This window comes from Alexandromys fortis, unplaced genomic scaffold, assembly GCF_014885135.2.
Source record: "Alexandromys fortis isolate MF-2015 unplaced genomic scaffold, M_Fortis_MF-2015_v1.1 scaffold_152, whole genome shotgun sequence".
NCBI lineage: Eukaryota > Metazoa > Chordata > Mammalia > Rodentia > Cricetidae > Alexandromys > Alexandromys fortis.
In genome coordinates this window covers 1,950,154-1,969,826 of record NW_026068045.1, presented here as the reverse complement: position 1 = coordinate 1,969,826, position 19,673 = coordinate 1,950,154, and the positions used below count along the sequence as shown (strand labels likewise).

Sequence of the window (19,673 nt, the reverse complement as noted above, 5' to 3'; positions counted from 1 at the left end):
ATAATGAGATCTGGTGCCTTCTATCATTCATGCAAGTAGAACATTCATATACATAAAATACATACATACATACATACATATTTTTAAAATAATCATCAAAAGCTACCTATTTATGTTACTTGATATGAAACAATGTACCTCAGACTTTAGCTAAAATACATGGATTGATTTCAAATTCGGTGCCAACCCAGGCTCTCATAACTGCATTTGGATGAGCGGTGGTGTGTGGTGTCCGTCTCAGTATGCACATGGCTAGAATTTCACGCCCATCTTCCTCCTCCTCCTTTTTGCCTAGGTGAAGACTTTCGGTGAAGCTTGTCTGATGGTAAGGAAGCCAGCTCTAGAGCTTCTGGGCTACCTGAAAAATACCAAGTTCACTCACCCCGCTGTGCGGTATCTTCTCTGTATCCTTTCCCACATGCCTGGGTCCTTGTACGTTCTCCCCTCCTTTGGGAGAAGGAGATGCTGGGTTTGGGACAAGGTCTTGCTGTGTATCAGTGGCTGGCCGCACACTCCTGCAGATCTGCCTGTGCTGTTGCTGCTGAGTGCTGTGATGACCAAATGCACCACCACACCTGGTGTGAAACGCTATGGGTGGGGAATGCCTTCCTCATGACGATGTTTTCTTTAACACACGCTTTAGATGGGGAGAAGGGAACAGGAAAAACTCTCAGTCTTTGCCATGCTGTTCATTTCTGTGCAAAACATGACTGGCTGGTTCTGCATATCCCGGATGGTACGAGCTTCCTGTGTATCTTCTCTGTGACTGCCTAAGAGATCATGGCCATGCTATAGTGCCCATAATAACTCTGAATTCTTGAGCTGAAACAAACCCCTCCTGCCTCCCTGTCTCCCGGCTACAACCACACACCACTTTTTGTCCTGTCAGTTACAGTTGTGAGTCTCTCAGAGCCTGTGCAGTCCTGCACAAAGAAAAAGGCAGTATTCTGGGTGGTAGTGGCACATGCCTTTAATCTCAGCAGTTGGGATGCAGAGGTGAGTTTGAGACCAGCCTGGTCTACATGCTGAGTTCCAGGTCTGCCTGCCAGGCTATGCAGAGGAAGCTGTGTGGGTGCTGCGAACTGAACCTGGGTTCCATGCAAGCGCAGCCAGTGCTCCTAGGCATTGTGTCGTCTCTCCAGTCCTGTGCGTGACTCTTCAAATTAGACAAACATACCAAAATACGATATGGACATTTTTTCTTGTGTGTGATGGTACTGGGGACTGATCCTTTATGTTCTTGATCTCTGAGCATTGCATTATAATCAGAATATAAGATATTGAGTGAACTGTCATGTTGACTCACTACCAATTTTTATTTACTTATTTTTAATTTAATTTTTTCTTTTTAAATAAGTCTGCAAAGTCTGTCATCACTTGAGGCAGGACCACGGTCCACTCCCCTGTATCTAAGCTAGGCAGAGAGGCTTCCAAAAAGCCAGATCATATACTGGGGATAAATCCTGGTTCCACTGCTAGTGGCCCACAACTGTCCCCCACTTGCAGAGGGCCTAATTCGTCTTTTACGCTGGTTTTCCTGCTGTCAGTCCAGAGCTGGTGAGCGCCCACTAGCTTGGGTCATTGTTTCTATGTTTCCCCTTCATGCTCATATTATCGCTCCTCCCTGTGACTAGACTCGGGGAGGCTTAGCTGGGGATCTTTTCATCTGTTTCCATCAGTTCCTGGATGAAGGTTCTGTGATGACAGTTAGGGTATTCATCAATCTGATTACAGGGGCAGGGCATTCTAGATCCCCTCTCCTCTTCTGCTTAGATTCTTAGCTGGAGCCAACCTAGTGGATTCCTGGGATTTTCCCTAGTGTCTGGTTTCTCGCTAACCCTACAATGGCTCCCTCAATCAAGACATCTCTTTCCTTGCCCTCCTTCTCTGCCCTTTACCAGCTCAGTCTTCCCAATTCCTCGTGTTCTCCCTGCCTCCTACTCCCTTCCCCCCACACTGCCAATTTACTAAAGAGATCTTTTCTATTTGCCCTTCCCAGGGGATCCATATCTGTCTCTCTTAGGGTTCTCCTTGTTTCCTGGCTTCTCTGGGTTGTGGACTGTGGGCTGCTTATCCTTTGTCTTATGTCTAATATCCACTTATGCTGTGTTTGTCTTTCTGTGTCTGGGTTACCTCACTTTTACGCCTTTTTTTTTTTTTTTTTTTTAAAAAGCTCATCTTTGGGTGAAGAACTGCCGGGAGCTTCTGCAGTCCACCTACAACAAAGAGCGCTTCGATCAGCCCCTAGAGGCGTCCACCTGGCTGAAGAACTTCAAAACCACCAATAAGCGCTTCCTGAGCCAGGTGACTGCATGCTAGGAATTCAGTACAGGATGACCTTTGTCCAGATTCCATCTTTGCACCTTGAGTGCTATGGAGACTTGACATTGCAATTAATAATAAATAAGCCATTTTGTATTCCTTTAATATTTTAGCTCACAGTGGACTCACAACAGCTATAAGCTGTCCATTGAGTGCCTGGTAAATATCACTCTCTCTGGGGGAACTTAATCCTCCACAAGCACATGGCCAGCAGTAGGGTTTTCCTCCACATAAACCAAAAACGTGAAAGTAAGATTTCATTCCAGTCTTATTTTGTTTTGTTTCGTTTCCTTTGTAGTTTGGACTGGCTCTGGGCCTACTATGTACCCCAAGGTGACCTTGAATTTACAGTCCTTCAGCCTCACCCCAGAATGCATAATACCCAGCCCTCTGGCATCTTAGATTGAGCTCTAACTGGGGCTTCCCCACTGTACAGTCTGCGGCAATAGTGCATTGACAGGGTGAGCTCAGCAGATGGCGCGCTTGCCGCTGTGCCTCTCAACCTGATGGGAGAGCATGCTAACTTTGTATATTTGGATGTATGCATGGTCACATGCACAAGTAAATAAAGGTATTAGGGAATGTGAATGCCAGCTAGGTGGTGGTAGCTCAGGCCTTTCATCACACACTTAGAGGCAGAGGCAGCCTGGTCTACAGGGCTAGTTCCAGGACAGCCAGGGCTACACAAGGAAACCCTGTTATTTAAAAAAAAAAACAAGAACAAAGGAAATAAGGAAAATGAGAATGCCAAGGCTTGGTATAGGTCAGTAGAGAGCACTTACCTAGTATGCTTGAAGCTTGGGATTTGATGAGCACTATGGGGTGTGCAGGATGATGTTTGGACCTTTTAGCTGGAAGGGCCAGGTGTGGCAGTTCACACCTTTATTCCCAGCACAGAAAAATCTGAGACAGGGTTTCTCTATGTGACAGCCTTAGCTTTGGAGGTCTGATTTCCACATTGCACCCCCTTGTGGTTCAGCTGAGTCCCTGTCGGGAAAGGCTTCAGCTTCTTTCATTTCTTTCTCTGCCTACCTTTAGATAAAAGTTCAGGGGAAGTACGTTTGGAACAAGAGAGAAAGCACTGAGAAGGGCAGCCCTCTGGGAGAAGTTGTTGAACAGGGCATAACACGCGTGAGGAATGCCACAGACGCCGTCGGGATCGTGATGAAGGAGCTTAGGAGCCAGAGTTCCGAAGGACACTTCCGCCTCCTGGTAGCAGTGGATGGGGTCAATGCCCTCTGGGGAAGGACCACACTGAAAAGAGAAGACAGGACCCTGGTAGGAATATTTGTTTGCTCTGATTCTGTCATACACAAGGCCTGCTACTTTCCTGGGAGGGCCACATAGGATGCTTTTTTGCCCTGGAGTTTAAATTACGTTTGGAACTGGAACAACAGCTGCGTTGGGTCCCTTGTTGAGGACCCAGGTTGGTTCCTGGTCTCCAGATGGCAGTCCAGAACCATCCGTAACTCTGGACCAAGCACTCATGCAGTAGACGTACATACTGTTAGGAAAAATATAACATAAAAATAAAGCTTGCTGGGTGGTGGTGGCGCACGCCTTTAATCTCAGCACTCAGGAGGCAGAGGCAGATGGATCTCTGTGAGTTGGAAGCAAACCTAGTCTTCAAAGCAAGTTCCAGGATTGGCTCCATAGCTACTGAGAAACTCTGTCTCAATAAAAGATTAAAAAAATAAAAATAAAGAAACTAAATTTTTTTAATATTTATTTATTTATTATGTATACAATATTCTGTCTGCGTGTATGCCTACAGACCAGAAGAGGGCACCAGACCCCATTACAGATGGTTGTGAGCCACCATGTGGTTGCCGGGAATTGAACTCAGGACCTTTGGAAGAGCAGGCAATGCTCTTAACCGCTGAGCCATCTCTCCAGCCCAGAAACTAAATCTTTAAAAACAACAAAAAGATAACTGGAAACAAGCCAGCAGTAGCTCTATGGTGAGCCTAAATGGGCACAGACTGCAATCTCTACACTATAAAAAGGGGGAGGAACACAGTGAATTAGCTTCAAAAGAGAAAAGAAGATGTGTCAGCTGGGCAGTGGCGGCGCACGCCTTTAACCCCAGAACAGGCTCCAGAGCTACACAAAGAAACTGTCTTGAAAAACCAAACAAAGAAACTAGGAAAGATAAGTCTTAGTTTGCATGCTTTTTTGTTGTTGTTGTTATTTGTTTTCTGAGACAAGGTTTCTCTCTTTTTTTTTTTCTCCGAGACAGGGTTTCTCTGTAGTTTTGGAGCCTGTCCTAGAACTAGCTTTGTAGGCCAGACTGGCTTTGAACTCCGCCTGCCTCTGCCTCCAGAGTGCTGGGATTAGAGGCGTGCGCTGCCACCGCCCGGCTTAGTAGGCCTCGTTTGCCATGATGAAGCGCCATGACCCAAAGCAACTCCTCGTGGGTGAGAGGACAGGTCCATATGGCAGTCGTCCACTGAGGAAGAGAGGACACGGAGGAGTGATACTTACCAGCTTGCTCCTCCTTGCTTGCTCAGTTTTCTTATTTTGTTTTCTGAGGCAGGGTTTCCCAGTGCTTAGGGAGCCGGTCCTGGAACTCACTCTGTAGACTAGGCTGGCCTCAGAACAGTCTACCTGCCTCTGCCTCCCTGAGTGCTGGGATTAAGGGTTGTGGGTTACCACCATCCAGTTCAGTTTGTTTTCTTTACACCTGTCCATAGATGGCACCACCCACAGTGGGCTGCTCTCCCTCTTCCACATCAATCAGTAATCAAGAAAATGTCCTGCAGGCTGTCGCTGGGCCAGTCTGATGGCAGAATCTCCCAGTTGAAGTTGACAGATTACCCAGCACATGATGTCACATGCTCCATCGTGCATTGCAAGCCAAGGGAACATGAACAAGGACAGCAGGAGCCCCAGGAGCTTTGCTTTCTTCCTTGGTTCTGCTATTTTCCATGTAGAGATCAGAAATATGAAGGGAGGAAGGTGCACTTGGGACAGTCATCCTCTTTCCTCCTGCCTGCCTCTTCCTCTCTTACTCCAGAGGAAGAATATTCTCGTACTGTGGTTACAGTAGTTAAAAACTTTTCATTTAGCCAGGCGGTGGTGGCGCACGCCTTTAATCCCAACAGTCAGGAGGCAGAGGCAGGTGGATCTCTGTGAGTTCGAGGCCAGCCTGGTCTACAAGAGCTAGTTCCAGGACAGGCTCCAGAACTACAGAGAAACCCTGTCTCCAAAAAAAAAAAAAAAAAAACCTTGACCTTTTATCTAATTATCCGTTCAATTTTCTCAGGAAACAGCCAGAAAAGTAAAGTCCTAATGTCTCTGCTCTCTTGTTGGCAACATGTAGATTGCCCCGGAGGAACTATCCCTGGTCCACAGCCTAAGGAAAATGGTGAAAAATGATTGGGTAAGTGCCCCAGATTCTCAAGATGCGCAGAGGAAAGTGTGCTGCCAGCTTTATTGTTCTTCTATCTTATTGTTCATAGCTGTGTAGAGTGACCCTGTAGAAAGTTCCTTTACTACTGAGCCTCCTCACTAGTGTGTGTCTGTCTGTCTCTTTTTTTTGTTTGTTTGGTTTTTTTTTTTTAATTTATTATGTATACAATATTCTGTCTGTGTGTATGCCTGCAGGCCAGAAGAGGGCACTAGACCCCATTACAGATGGTTGTGAGCCACCATGTGGTTGCTGGGAATTGAACTCAGGACCTTTGGAAGAGCAGGCAGTGCTCTTAACCTCTGAGCCATCTCTCCAGCCCCCTGTTTGTTTTTTAAGACATTAAAATTTTGCCAGCAGTGGTGGTGCATGCCTTTAATCCCTGCACTTGGGAGGCAGAGGCAGGCGGATCTCAGACCAGGTTGGCCTCAAACTCACTGTTAAGTGAGTTCCAGGACAGATAGGACTGTTACACAGATAAACCCTGTCTTTAAAAACAAACAAACAAAAAATACTATAATTTTTTTTAAGATACTATAATTTTTATTTCAGGCTGGGTCTCACTGTATAGTCCTGGCTGACCTGGAACACACAGAGCTCTGCATCCTGGGTGCTGGAAGTTAAGGCATGAACCACCAAGCCCACAGACAGCTAGATATGATTCATTTTGTAGCTCAGGCCACCTTACAACTCACTCTGCCGCCACTTTAAATTCCTCTGCTTCATTCAAGTGCTTAAAGTGGTAGGCTTGTTGGCATTGCAGAAGAACTTGACGAGCAGAAGTATACTGTGGTAACCTTAAGGTCTTGTAGTGACTTAGTGTCAGAGCCAAAGCAAGAAGCAGTAACTGATTTGTTGCAGTAATCATGCTGAGCTGTGCTGTCATGACACTTGTGGGTCATACCTACAGAGGACTGATGAGTGGCTGTCATTTCCATCTCTATAAAATTCTACTGTTTGTCTTTTTTTCAGCATGGAGGTGCAATTGTGCTGAGTTTGAGCCAAACCGGGTCGCTCTTCAAGTCCCGAGCCGCATATTTGCCGCACGAGCTTCTGGGAAAGGTCACGTTTCCCTGTTTCCATTAGAGTAACCGTAGACATAGAGCAAGAATTCTCAACCTATGGTTCCCTACCCTTTTGGGGTTGCATATCAGATATTTACATTGTCATCTGTAACAATAGGAAGATTACAGTTATGAAGCAGCAACAGAAGTAATTTTCTGGTTGGGGTCACCACAATTTAAGGTCGTGGCATTGGGAAGGTTAAGAAGCACTGCTCTAGAGACTGCTTATATGTCTGAGTGCATGCACGTGTCTCTTGGATCCCTTGGAACGGGGACTACAGATGGGCGTACCACCATGTGGGTGCTGGAACTCAAACATGGCAGCTCTCCAGTACCATGTGCTCTTAACTAACGAGCATCTCTCCAGCCCCCACTTCTCTCTTTTATTTTATCTTGTTGTTTTGAGACATGGTCCCTCTGTATAGCCCTAGCTGTCCTGGAACTCCCTGTTTAGATCAGGCTGGCCTCAAACTTACAAAGGCGATAGAAGAAGTCACTAGCCAACATGTAGCCATCCTCTGTGAGGCAGGAAGGCCGAGTGGGCTTAGAGTTGAACGGAAGAAAGGCCCTGTCCTCACAGCACAGGTGGTCTCAGCTCATTTCTCGTTGGACTAACACTGTCTTTCATCCTTCTCCTCTCCAGGAAGGATTTGATGCCTTAGACCCTTTCCTTCCCATCCTCATTTCCAACTATAATCCAAAGGAATTTGAAAGTTCTTTCCAGTATTATCTAGAAAATAATTGGCTTCAGCATGAGAAAGGTCAGTCGTGTGTCCACTCTTCTGCCGCGCTGCTCACTGCACAGTCTGCTGAGTTAGTGCACAGGGCATTTTGGTATCACCATGACCTGGGTACCCGTAGCTTATTTTGGCTCACAGCTTCAGCTTCAGGAGGGTCAGCCGTGACCACTTGGCTCCATGATCTTGCTTGTGTAGGAGCAGAGGGTGTTCATGTCAGTGAAGACAGGAAACAGAGAGGCAGAGAGAAAGGAAAGGCCTAGAGAAAAGAACTGCTCCCTTCTGCTGAGCCCCTAATCCTACAAGTTCTCAGAGCCACCGGCTGTGGGCCCAAGCACTCAGTGCGTGACCCAGTCAAGCCCCAGGCCTTGCTCTTTACCCTCAGCAGCGACCTATATATTTTGTATTTCCTTTTTTTTCCTTTTGACTTTTTCTATATAATAAGAGAATACAAAAATACTATTTGAAAGTGGCTGCATTTTAATTTACAAAAGAAATTACATTTCTGCTTAAATTCTCACCTTGTTCAGAACAAAGCATTGGTGCTAAAGAAGGAAACAATTTTCCGGCCTGCTCCTGGATAGTTTCCATGTGTCTAGGCTGCGGCCATCACACTGGGGAGCACTTACTCGGTGTGCTCACATCAGACAGCAGTGCTGAGACACTCAGAAGGGGTGATACTAATTGAGATGTTATCATCAAACCAGATCTTTGCTATCTTTGTCCTTTTTCTTGTTTTTTTTAGAGCAGTGTCTCACCGTGTGTCTGTGTTTGGGCTACTGTCTGAGCCTCCTGAGCTGAAGTCTCAGCACAGATCCACACCTGGGTTCAAAAGCTCTTAACTCTTTTTAAGTTTTTTGAGACAGAGTTTTTCTGTAGCTTTGGAGCCTGTCCTGGAACTGGCTGTTATAAACCAGGCTGGCCTTGAACTCACAGAGATCCACCTGCCTCTGCCTCTTGAGGAAGCTCTGGGACTCTTACTGGCAGACCTGATAGCTCGCATTGTGAGCATTCTAGGTATTTGTGTGTCTGCTTCTCGTCATGCAGATAGTAAACTGCTCTATCCCTGAGTAACAGGGAGCCAGTGATGCCTGCTGTGGTCCCAGGTCACACTGGCAACATAAGACTTGGCTTAGAAACAATTGGTTGTAGAGTCACTGCCTAGCATGTGCCTTGCAAGCCCTGGATTTGATCTCTAGCCCAACCAAAAGCAAAGTTTAAGCTAATAGAAGCTGAAACTGGAGGTGGAACATAAGAGTGTGGCATTGTAGTGAGCTGGAGGTGGAGGGGTGAGAGCTCAGGGTTGATAGGGGGTAGTGAGCTAAACAGGAAGCCCTGGCTACAGTTTGGAGTAGGAAAAAACTGCCATTTGTGTGTTTGACTGTTCCAGCTCTGACGGAAGAAGGGAGGAAGGAGCTGAAGTTCCTGAGTAACTGCAACCCCGGGCAGCTAGAGCGGCTCTGTGCTGCCCTGTGAGCACCAGCGCCTAGTGCAAGCGGGGCTGCCTGGCCGCAGTGACCACGTCCCGCTGTCCCTCTGCTGAGCCCCGCATTAAAGGCAGCTGTGCTCTCTAAGTGCTGTGTGTCTCTAAGTGCTAAGAGTCGTGACAAGGAACGCGCACACACTAAGCAAATTGAATTTCTCTGCAGTTCTGTTTGTCGGCATCTGAAGAAACTCAGTTCTACAGAAATTGCTCATTGTCTGTCTACTGAGCATAAATTAGTTCAGGAGACCATGATTCACGGCCCAGTTCCACTATTCCTGGACCTTCTCACTCCCTGTTCCTTCCTCCTTCTTGATTCTGTACAGTGTCACTGTAGCCCCAGCAGCATTCGGACTGTTTGGTGTGGCTTGCCCCTTCCCACAAGTTCCTGAGAGAATTGAGCAGCTGCTACAGCACCCATGCTATATAAGTTAACACTAACGCAGATAGAATTATATTTATGTACACACCTTCAAAGAACTACAGAAAGAAATGACTCAGTTTACATTTTTATTATTATTATGTGTGCACATGCTACAGCACATGCGTGGAGGCCTGAGGACAGCTATTTGAAGTTAGTACTCTCCTTCCATGTGTGTGTGGCTGTAGCACGAATTCTGATTGATATTAGTAAAACCTCAGAGCCAGACGTTCATGGTGGCACATGCCTTTAATTCCAGCACTCGGAGGGCAGAGGCCAGCCTGGTGTACAGAGTGAGTTCCAGGACAGTCAAAGATACGCAGAGAAACCCTGTCTTGAAAAAACAAGGAAAAACCCAGAGTTAGATATAAGGGTTAAAGCTGAAAGCTCAGAGAAGCAGAGTAGTCAACCACTAGAGAGTTCTTACCTCTGCACATTCAGACCAAGGGGGTGATCTTGTCTTTACGAATCCTCAGACTGAATCTACGAAACCTGAGTCTACATCTGTTCCTGTCTCCTCCCGCCTTCTATTCCTCTCTCCACCTAGCCATGTCACTCCTGAATCCCTCCCTAGTGCTGGGATTAAAGGTGTGTGCCGCCACTGCCTGGCCTCTGTAGCTAACTAGTGGCTTAGCTCTGCACTCTGATCTTCAGGCAAGCTTTATCTGTTAGATACAAACAAAATATCGATACATGTGGGTTTGGGGCATTGTCAGGCTGGCCATGTCACGTGGCAAATTCCATTACACACTTTGCCATCTCACTAGCCCCAAAAGACTGATTTGTTTTCGTTTTTGAAACCAAATCTCATGTAGCCCAGAGTGCCAGAACTTTCTATGTAGGCAACTCAGGATTCTCCCGCCTCCACCAGTGTGGAGGATATATGTACCATGCCCAGTGAGAACTCAGTATATTTCCAGATTTCCTGCTTATTAGTCATTTGCATTTCTTGTTTCTTGTCTAGTGGTGACTGTAATGCTACCTCCCAGGGTGCCGTGAGCACTTACCACAGCAGGCAGCTGCTTGCAGCCAGGAAGCTCCTCCTGGCTTGGATGGGCCAGTGTTTTATTTGGATGGTTTTCTGTGAGAGCCTGCACTCTGTGGTGCAGTTGTGTGGATAAACTCTTTCCTGGTGTGTCTAAATGTGCACAGTACTGCGGGGACCTGTCCCCTGGACTACAGCCTCACACCACAGAGTCTCTAGGTGTCTGCAGCTCTATTCAGCCTGGCTTCTCCATAAGTCAGGCTTTCATTGCAGCTCCAGAGCTGTGACGCTCACACTCGCTACAATCTTCCTTGCTCTGAATCTATTATTTCTCCATTTATTAGTAACCGTCAATTCTCCCCATTGCTTTCTTTGGTGTTACTGTGAATACATATTTTAGGCAGACGTTTCTGTCCTGCCAGTAGCTCTCAAGTAAACACACCGAGGCTTATATTCATTATAAATGTTCAGCCAATAACTCAGGCTACCTATCTATCTAACTCATATCTAAATTAACTCATATTTTTATTTATGCCTTGCTTTTTTGGCTTGGCACTTTTTCTCAGTTCAGTACAGCATGTCCATCTGCTTCTCTGCATCTGTGGTGACTCCCGACTTTGCCCTTCTTCCTCCCAGCATCCTTAATTTGGTTGTCCTGACAATACTTCTTGCTTGGCTACCAGGCACTCAGATTTTTAATAAACCAGTTGGAGTGACAAATCTTTACAGTACACAAAAGGATTCCACAGCAACAACATACCAGGACCTAAGAAGTATTTTCAAGGTTCGTGTTTGTTATTTTCCCAAATAAGTTTGCATGTGTGTGGGTTTGAGTCCAGGTACCTGTGATAGCCAGAGGCATTGGGTCTCCTGAAGCTGGAGCTCTTACTTCAGCACTTCATGTTCCTCACTGCTCAGCCGTCTCTTCGGCCTAAGACACTTAGAAAAATATAGCATTTAAGGACTGAAACTGGAATAGACAAAAGTCCATATAACCAATTATTGCTGTATTAAAAGCTCAGGGCTGAGCTGTGTGATGCTCAGGGCTTCCCCATTGATCTGTACATTGATCTGTACCACCCCTGTTGTAGAAGTGTAAGTGCTTCCCAGTGTTAGACAAAGAATAACCTCAGTGTTGCTTGCATAAAGGAACACACAAGCAAAAGCACAACAAAGTAATTTGTTTTGCAAAAAGGGTGTGCTAAGACCCAAACCAAGTTAGCAAGCACTGATTAAAATGGTTGTCTCCTTTTGTCCCTGACCTAAGTTCTGACCGGGTCTCTGGCCTTGACTTGTATTACTCTGACTTGTATTACTCTGACTGGGGTGCCAGGAATGAGAAACAGACACACACAGCAAAGCCAAGCTGCAGTGGACAGCGCTGGAGCGGAGCAGGATAGCTCTCCAGACCAATCTCAGGCCCGAGAGAGTGGACCAGGAAGCTGCAGTTGCTCCACTCACACTCAGCATCCCCTTGCCGTGGCTGTGCTCCTGGCAGAACTTCCCCATCTGATCCCGCTAGTGGGAACTAGACAACCTGATGCTGTTGGCTAACTGGCAGGAGGGGGTAAAATGTTCAGGAAAGAGGAGTCCTTACCAGGCTCAAACCAGCAATTTTTTTTTTAATTAAAAATTTCCACCTCCTCCTATTTCCCTCCCCCTCCCTCTCTAACACCCGATTCTGTGTTACCCCTCGGTACAGTAAGCGCGAGTCAGGCAAGGGCCTGGAGATTGAAAGAACACACAAAGAGACCTGGGTCATTCGAAAGGAGATCAGCTGAATGCCATTTATTCAACCTTGGGGAAATCCTTACACACTTCGCTGCTGCACAAGGATTTCTGCCCGGGCAGGTGGGAAATTACCACACCAAAGATGGAGTCAACGATGCCCTACAGCTAATCACCAGGCGGGGCAAGGGGAGCACCGGAACAAACAGAATGCTTTAGTTAACTGACCAGAAACTGTCCTCAACATGCACCCCAGGAACAAGGGTAGACCCGGGCCCTACACCTCTCCAGTCCCTGCCCTGTGGGAAGTCCAAGGTCCTCCCTCCTCCATCCAAGTCTAGGAAGGTGAGCATCCAAACAGACTAGGCGCCCACAAAGCCAGTACATGCAGTAGAATCAAAACCCAGTGCCATTGTCCTTCGCTTCTCAGTCAGCACTCATTGTCAGCCACATTCAGAGAGTCCAGTTTGATCAAATGCTCCATCAGTCCCAGTCCAGCTGGCCTTGGTGAGCTCCCATTGGATCAGCCCCACCGCCTCAGTGGGTGGGCGCACCCCTCGCGGTCCTGACTTCCTTGCTCATGTTCTCCCTCCTTCTGCCCCTCCTTTGGACCTTGGGAGCTCCAGTGTGGGTCTCTGTCTCTATCTCCATCCATCGCCAGATGAAGGTTCCCTCCAATGGATCTTCTGGTACAGCACCAGCAAATGTTTTGGTTGTTCTTCTCCATACTCATAGATGACCTGTGCTTTGTAAGAGGTCATCCCACCAACCCACTGTTGGTCCCTAGGGAGTCCCCACTGATGTAGTTGGCGCCTCATCTGAAGTCCTAATAGCTGTCCTCAGCTATTTGTATGTAATTCTGTCATAACTGCACTTGTCCTCTGAGTCTGGGAAATGAGTATGTATAATCTGCAGGAAGGTAGGGACGGGGCACACGGGACAGGATGACCCATGCCCCGACCTTTAGTAAACAACTCCTTCATGCTCTGTGAGGAGGTTCAATAAACTCACTGCTTCCCCAGCTTGGTCTCAGAACAGTTAGAACTAGGATAGTTGGGACTAAATCAAATTTAAGAGAGGAGGGATAGTGGTTTTTAATACACAATTCTGCAGGAAGGGACACAGCACAGAAAAAAAAAAATAGCTGGCATGGTGATTTGGCACAAAACTGGTTTTTTTTCATTTTAAAAAAGTTTTTAATTTACATTAGTTGAAAACTACATTAGTGTGACATGTTCAGTGTGTGCCCTCAGAGGTCTGTATCACCATGTTTGTTAGTGTATGACATGTCTATGTTCAGTGTGTGCCCTCAGAGGTCTGTATGACTTAGTGTATGACATGTCTATGTTCAGTGTGTGCCCTCAGAGGTCTATATGACCATGTTAGTGTATGTCTTGTATATGTTCAGTGTGTGCCCTCAGAGGTCTATATCACCATGTTAGTGTATGACATGTCTATGTTCAGTGTGTGCCCTCAGAGGTCTGTATGACTTAGTGTATGTCGTGTATATGTTGTGTACACCCTGTGCTGTCGGTTACCCTGAGGCTGGAGAAAGTTACAAGAATTCTGAGCTGCCGCTGTCCCAGTGATGGAAGAGTTAACCCCTGACCCATCTCTCCAGCTCCAACATTTTCATCAGATGTATGTACTGTATGTATATGAGTATTATGTACATTATGTGCATGAAATAACAATGGCTATCAGAAGAGGACATTGATCCACGTGAATGCTTGAACCCAAGCTGGGTCCCCTGTAGGAGCAACAAGGATGCTTAATGACTGAGCCATCTCTCCAGCTCCAACAAATCAACGGAGACTTCTAAATCTTCCATGGAAAGTGGGACAGAGTTCAGGATAGTCAGGGCTACCTGTGTCACCCCAGCACCCCCCACACCAAAAAGTTGAGGACCTTAATGTGTAAGACCACTGTCCTCTTCTGCCATGTGCTGGGCCAGCCTCCTTCCCTTCGTGAACTCCCCACCTCACTGGTTAGAACAAAGGTTTATATAGACTGCACCCTGTCTCGGGGCCTGGGAAAGGAGGTTGGTTCCAGTCCGTTTCATGATTACAAGCAGGCAGCCCCCAGCAGCTGGGCCGAGGGCTGACACCGCTGCTCATCTAGCTGGTGGCTGTAAGCTCACCACAGCCTGTGTCTAGTGGTCTTACTCTGTATGGAAGATGGCCGCAGAGTCTCACAGAAACACACAACCACTCAAGCACAAAATTTGTTTGATTGAATTTGAAAGAAAAAATGATCATTCAACATTTCTTATGAATGGAGGAGTAGACGTTCCCACAACAGCCTCCAAATAATAATGTAAGTATGAATAAAGGAATGGGCCCAGGCAGAAAGCTCAATGTAAGAGGTGCTTGCTGCCAAGCCTCAAGAAGAGCTTGAGCCTGGGGGAGGACCCACATGGCAGTACAGAACCAATTCCCTCAACTTGTTCTCTGGCATGCACACAGCACCCACACAATATTAGAAGCTGATCATCCCAAGGCACCAAAGAATAAAAGCTAAATGTTGTTCAGTAGAAGGTATTGTCTGTACATTTTACTAGCAATAAATTTATGTCCTAAATAGTGCACTGCTATAAATACCAGACACTCGCACCCACCCCCACCCCCCCAAATATAAGCAAGACATTCGGGAATAGCGATCTGTTTTGGACCTTAGACATGCTGTCAGGGGGCCCAAGTGGGCCTTCCACTTGCTACAGAGTTAAGGACTGACTGGTCTCCCTCCTCCAAGAACAGGATAACAGGGTTGTGCCCTCACATGTGGTTTGGAAATCCTTTGTCCGCTGGATATAAAAAAAAAAAAAAGCACAAGCCTTTTCCAAGAAGCCAGGCTGGGCTAACAGTGAGCCTGTCACAAAACGTTGCCCAAATGATGACTCAAATTAAAAAGAAATTAAAGGCTCAGGGTGGGGGGTGGCGCACGCCTTTAATCCCAGCACTTGGGAGGCAGAGGTTGGCAGAACTCTTGTGAGTTCGAGGTCAGCCTGGTCTACAGAGCTAGTTCCAGAACAGGCTCCAAATCTATAGAGAAACCCTGCCTCGAAAAACCTAAATAATAAGTAAGGAAGGAAATAAATAAATAAAAAAGTACAGAAGTGCAAATGAACTCTATGTCCATGAAGAAGGGGACTAAAACCTTCTCCATAACGTAACAGAAGCAGACAGACGACCCATTGCCCAGTTCACTGGTTTAGCCAGGCTGGGACCTTAGACTGGGAGGAGTCAGTCAGTGGAGCATCGAGTTCCTCGCCAAGTTGTTTTTTCCTCTCGAGAATTACTAGTTAGGAGAGAGGCAACTGCGAGAAGACTGACACAAACAAGTGGGAGAACATTCCATGACCTTGGCCAGAACAGGAGCCCTGACGGAGAGGGAAAGGCTTGGGACCAGCGAGGACGTGCCAGCTTCCGGTCACCCAGGAGAGGAAGAGGCGGGGCGCGAGCCGCACGCCTGAGCCAACGTGTAGCCAACGGGAAAGCACGCACTCAGGAGCCAATAGGGCGCGGGGCCCGCCCCCCCGGCGGCAGTGGAGCGGTGAGCAGCGGCGGCGGTATGGCGGGCGGGGTGCGCGAGGTACTCACGCTGCAGTTGGGACACTTCGCGGGTTTCGTCGGGGCACACTGGTGGAACCAGCAGGTCAGGCTACGCGTGGCGGCCCGGCGCTCCCTACGGAAGGTACATGGCCATGCCCCTCCTCACGCCACTCAGCCCTCTGCACTCTGCAGGATGCTGCGCTGGGACCTAGGACCGAAGGCGACTCGTCACCGGGGGAGCTGTGCCCCGACGTCCTGTACCGAGCCGGCCGGACGCTGCATGGCCAGGAAACCTATACGCCGCGACTCATCCTCATGGATCTGAAAGGTGAGGCAGTGGCGGAGCTCAGCCAAGTTTTCCCGTACAGGGACAAGCCCCCAGAGGACACCGGAAGACCAGACTGTTCAACTCTGAAGTGGGCAGAGCCACGGGCTCCCAGCAGAAGGATGGAGTCCAGATTCCCCATCCTTCTAGCGTATATCCAAGTATGCTTTAAAAAGACAAGTGCAGTGCTTGGCGCGGTTGGGCACGCCTTTATTCCCGGCAGGGGCAGATAGATCTCTGCGTCCGAGGCCAACCTGGTTTACATAGTTGATCGGGATAAGTAGGGAGACATCTCAAAAGCCAAACAAAAAGTTTTGCCAAGTGCTACCACACATCACCTGACAGGTGATCAGGTTGTCTGAGGGAGATGATGCTCTAGGCTTTGACTTTGTCTTTCATCTCTGTGCAGGAAGTCTGAATTCACTAAAGGAAGAAGGTGGCCTCTACAAGGACCGGCAGCTAGAGGCTGCAGTAGCATGGTGTGTGTCTAATGTAGGAAGGGGGAGAGCCAGTGCACAAGCATAAAAGGCTGGAGAGAGAATCAAATGCTTCATCTCCACTCTTTTTCAGGCAAGGGAAGCTCACCACACACAGAGAAGAAGAGTACCCAAAGAACCCTAACCTCCAGGACCTTCTAAGTGCAGAGGTGATGCAGTCTCTGCCCTAAACTTTGAAACCTACCACATGCAAAGTAGTAAGGCAGAAAAGGAGGCATCTAGCCACTATAAATACCTTAGAAACATTTGATTTTGGACAAAGCACCTTTGGCTGTAAACGGGCAGGAACCTTTAATCTGGTTTAGAGGCTAAGAAAGAATCCTCGCCTCTCTTTCAAAGGACCCTGAGCTGAGTTCCCAATGCCCCCTTCAGGCATCTCAAAACAACCGGGAACCTCACTCCATTTTCTGGCTTCCGGCAAGTGGTGCACATCAAATCCACAGGGGCACACACATATACACATAAGAAAAAACACGGCAGAGGAGAACTTCCTGGAACTAAATGTCATTTCCCTCACCCCTCCCAGGGAGTGCTGAATACTGATGGTGTCTGGAGGACCAAACCTATCCTAAATGGCAAAGGTGAGGTGTCCCTTGATGCTGGAGACTGAGCAGAGCAGGGACTCTGGGGAAGGTGCAGCTCATCTGCTCGCTGTTCGGGCTGCCCATTTCCCCCACAGAGAACAGCATCAGAGTCTGGTCAGACTTCCTCAGGGTGCATCTCCATCCGCGGAGCATCTGTGTGATTCAGAAGTACAACCACGACGGGTATGGGGACTCCATCTCACCTGCCCTCCTCCAAAACAGCAGATTGGGGAGCTGAGGGCAGGACTGGGGTTTCATCACAGTGATTTCTGGTAGTGAAACAGGTCGCCTGGAAGCTTTTGGACAAGGGGAGGGTATCCTGAAGGAACCCAGGTACCTGGAGGAGCTGGAGGACAGACTACATTTCTATGTGGAAGAGTGTGACTACTTGCAGGTAGCTATGTGGCAGTGCAGGTGCTGGGGAGACACTGGTCTCAGGCTCCAGTCTGCTCTGTTGACCTCTCTGCAGGGCTTCCAGATCCTGTGTGACCTGCACGACGGCTTCTCTGGAGTAGGCGCTAAAACTGCAGAGCTGCTACAAGACGAGTATTCAGGACGAGGAGTAATAACGTGGGGTCTGCTCCCTGCTCCCTACAGTCTTGGGGTGAGTGGAAGCTGGAAGAAAAGCAGCAGAGTTGGTGGGAAGGAGAGGACCCCACTGAGGAAGTTACTTGGAGCAACCCACTCTCATTTCTTTTACCAGGAGCCCCAGAAAAATATCTATCGCCTCCTAAACACAGCATTCGGTCTGGTGCACCTGACTGGGTACAGCTCTTTTGTCTGTCCCTTATCCCTGGGAGGGCACCTGGGCCTGCGACCCAAGCCACCTGTCAGCTTCCCTGACCTACACTATGATGTAAGGTTCGAAGCTCCATTTATGTCAGCCTCTATCACTGCGACTCTGCTTCTTCTCCCACCCCACCTCCCGGCCATGTGCGTGTGGTGCTAGGGACTGAACCTAGCACCCAACACATACTCAGGAATCACTTTTACACCAAGTTGGGTTCCCACCTTAAACCTGACCTCTTAGCTCATGTTTATCCGGCCTCAGGACGAACAGCCTTACTTCATTCCCTAGATCTCTGCCCTTGGTGTGTTTCCCACACCCGAGAGACCCAATATCCCCTCCTGTCCCACTTGACAGGCCAGTCTGCCCTTCCACTGTAGCGCCATTCTTGCTACAGCCCTGGACACAGTCACAGCTCCCTTCCGCCTGCGGTCCTCCATGGTGCCCATGGCTCATTTGGCTGATCTGCTAAGTTTCTCCGGGAGAAAGGTAAGAAGCTTTCTGAGGGCCTGGCCAGAGCCCAGGAAAGGCTCTGTAACCTGACACCTCCTGGTCTGTAGGTGGTGACAGCAGAAGCAGTCATCCCCTTCCCACTGGATCCAGGCCAGTCCCTTCCCGACATCCTGGGACAGCTTGGAGGAACCACCCCGTGGACCCCACTCTCTGCTTGTGGGGACTCTGCTGGAAGTCGATGCTTTGCCCAGTCAGTGGTGCTCAGGGGTATAGACAGTACGAGCCACACCAGGTAAAGACCGGGTTATTATGGGCCCTGTGAGACCTGCTCAGGTCTTTGTTCCTGAGGGTATGCTTGCTTCTGACCGCCACCACCGCCTCACATGAGCTCTGGACTGATCCAGCTGCTGGTCCAAGGATGTAAGGATTCTTAGCTCTTATTCATACAGCTGAAGTATGTACAAAAGGTTTGCCTTTGTTCTGGCAGTAAGCTCAACCCAGGGACACCCTTGCCGTCGGCTCTCCATGCCTGTGCCTCTGGAGAAGAAGTCTTGGCCCTCTATTTACAACAGCAGCACCCTAGAGTCTTAAGGTCAGTTGGGCACTTGCCCTGCTCCTGGGCGGTGGGCAGCCTCTGCTGCTCTGCTCTGCTCTCCGAGTCACCGAGTCACCGCCCTCTGCCTGCAGCTCCTCACACCTGCTGCTGACGCCCTGCAGAGTGGCTCCTCCTTACCCACACCTCTTCTCCAGCTTCAGTCACAAGGGGCTGGCCCTGGATGGCACCCCCAAGGGCGCAGGTAGGACATGGAGAAGCTAACACTTGAGCCACACAGGGGCAGTTTTACTCTTTGTCTTCACAGTTGAGCGTTCCTCCACCCGACCACAGCCCCTCTAGGGTGCTGGCGTACTAGAGCGACGGCACACACTTCACTGCCGTCCTTTACAATCTACCACGCCCAGAGTAGACCCCAGCTCTCTCCCTCTACAGCGGTGCAGAGCATCCCTGTGTTTGGAGCCCTGCGCTCATCTTCATCCTTGTACCGCACCCTGGGAGACTTGGCTGAAGAGCTCTCCAGACTTGACCTGCGGCGCTGGGCTAGCTTCATGGACGCTGGGGTGGAGCGGGATGACATGGAGGAGCTGCTACAGGACTTACACAGCCTGGCCCAGTGTTACCAGGAGGGTAACAGCCTTTCAAACTGATGTTCCAGGGAAGGTATTAGGGAGATAATTTGTAATAAAAGCTGCCAGGTGCAGGAACCCAGTGTGTTGGGATTGCTGCAAGATATATGCATTTGTACATTTAAAAAGAGTGAGTTCACAAAAG

General features: G+C 48.5%; 3 protein-coding genes and 1 long non-coding RNA gene across 12 annotated transcripts in view; 2 read left to right on the top strand and 2 right to left on the bottom strand.

Moving 5' to 3' along the window:
- Dap3 (death associated protein 3) overlaps nucleotides 1–9,106 on the top strand; it is a 28,270-nt gene extending 19,164 nt beyond the window's left edge. For all 6 annotated transcript variants that reach the window (XM_050166345.1, XM_050166344.1, XM_050166343.1 and 3 more), the window contains 8 exons: nucleotides 296–404; nucleotides 644–736; nucleotides 2,174–2,304; nucleotides 3,361–3,600; nucleotides 5,645–5,704; nucleotides 6,704–6,793; nucleotides 7,439–7,556; nucleotides 8,923–9,106. In XM_050166345.1, the coding sequence (XP_050022302.1) occupies nucleotides 296–404; nucleotides 644–736; nucleotides 2,174–2,304; nucleotides 3,361–3,600; nucleotides 5,645–5,704; nucleotides 6,704–6,793; nucleotides 7,439–7,556; nucleotides 8,923–9,008 (927 nt within the window). In that variant the 3' untranslated portion in view covers nucleotides 9,009–9,106. The remainder of the gene's footprint in view (nucleotides 1–295; nucleotides 405–643; nucleotides 737–2,173; nucleotides 2,305–3,360; nucleotides 3,601–5,644; nucleotides 5,705–6,703; nucleotides 6,794–7,438; nucleotides 7,557–8,922) is intronic.
- A 132-nt stretch (nucleotides 9,107–9,238) lies between these two features.
- Nucleotides 9,239–15,883, bottom strand: LOC126516122 (uncharacterized). The gene is made up of 3 exons (XR_007596022.1): nucleotides 15,749–15,883; nucleotides 11,265–11,360; nucleotides 9,239–9,770 (listed from the first exon to the last, which is right to left on the bottom strand). It is a non-coding gene; the product is annotated as an uncharacterized lncRNA (long non-coding RNA).
- Msto1 (misato mitochondrial distribution and morphology regulator 1) lies at nucleotides 14,832–19,606 on the top strand. Of its 4 annotated transcripts, none has more exons than XM_050166337.1 (14): nucleotides 14,833–15,803; nucleotides 15,893–16,028; nucleotides 16,435–16,504; nucleotides 16,596–16,671; nucleotides 17,049–17,103; nucleotides 17,202–17,289; nucleotides 17,383–17,500; nucleotides 17,585–17,710; nucleotides 17,810–17,962; nucleotides 18,251–18,382; nucleotides 18,454–18,638; nucleotides 18,834–18,938; nucleotides 19,034–19,143; nucleotides 19,335–19,606. In XM_050166337.1, exons 1-14 carry the CDS (start codon nucleotides 15,720–15,722, stop codon nucleotides 19,547–19,549), a joined length of 1,653 nt encoding a protein of 550 aa, XP_050022294.1. In that variant the 5' UTR covers nucleotides 14,833–15,719; the 3' UTR covers nucleotides 19,550–19,606. The 4 variants fall into 4 exon arrangements, with proteins under 4 accessions (XP_050022292.1, XP_050022294.1, XP_050022295.1 ...); XM_050166338.1 differs by having other exon boundaries at nucleotides 14,834–15,803; nucleotides 17,049–17,108; nucleotides 17,156–17,289; nucleotides 17,576–17,710; XM_050166336.1 differs by having other exon boundaries at nucleotides 14,846–15,803; nucleotides 17,576–17,710.
- The window catches only part of LOC126516112 (GON-4-like protein), a 49,045-nt gene continuing 46,958 nt past the window's right edge, over nucleotides 17,587–19,673 (bottom strand). Inside the window, exon 33 of the mRNA XM_050166325.1 lies at nucleotides 17,587–17,721. The gene's annotated coding sequence lies outside the window, so the exon portion shown is untranslated. The remainder of the gene's footprint in view (nucleotides 17,722–19,673) is intronic.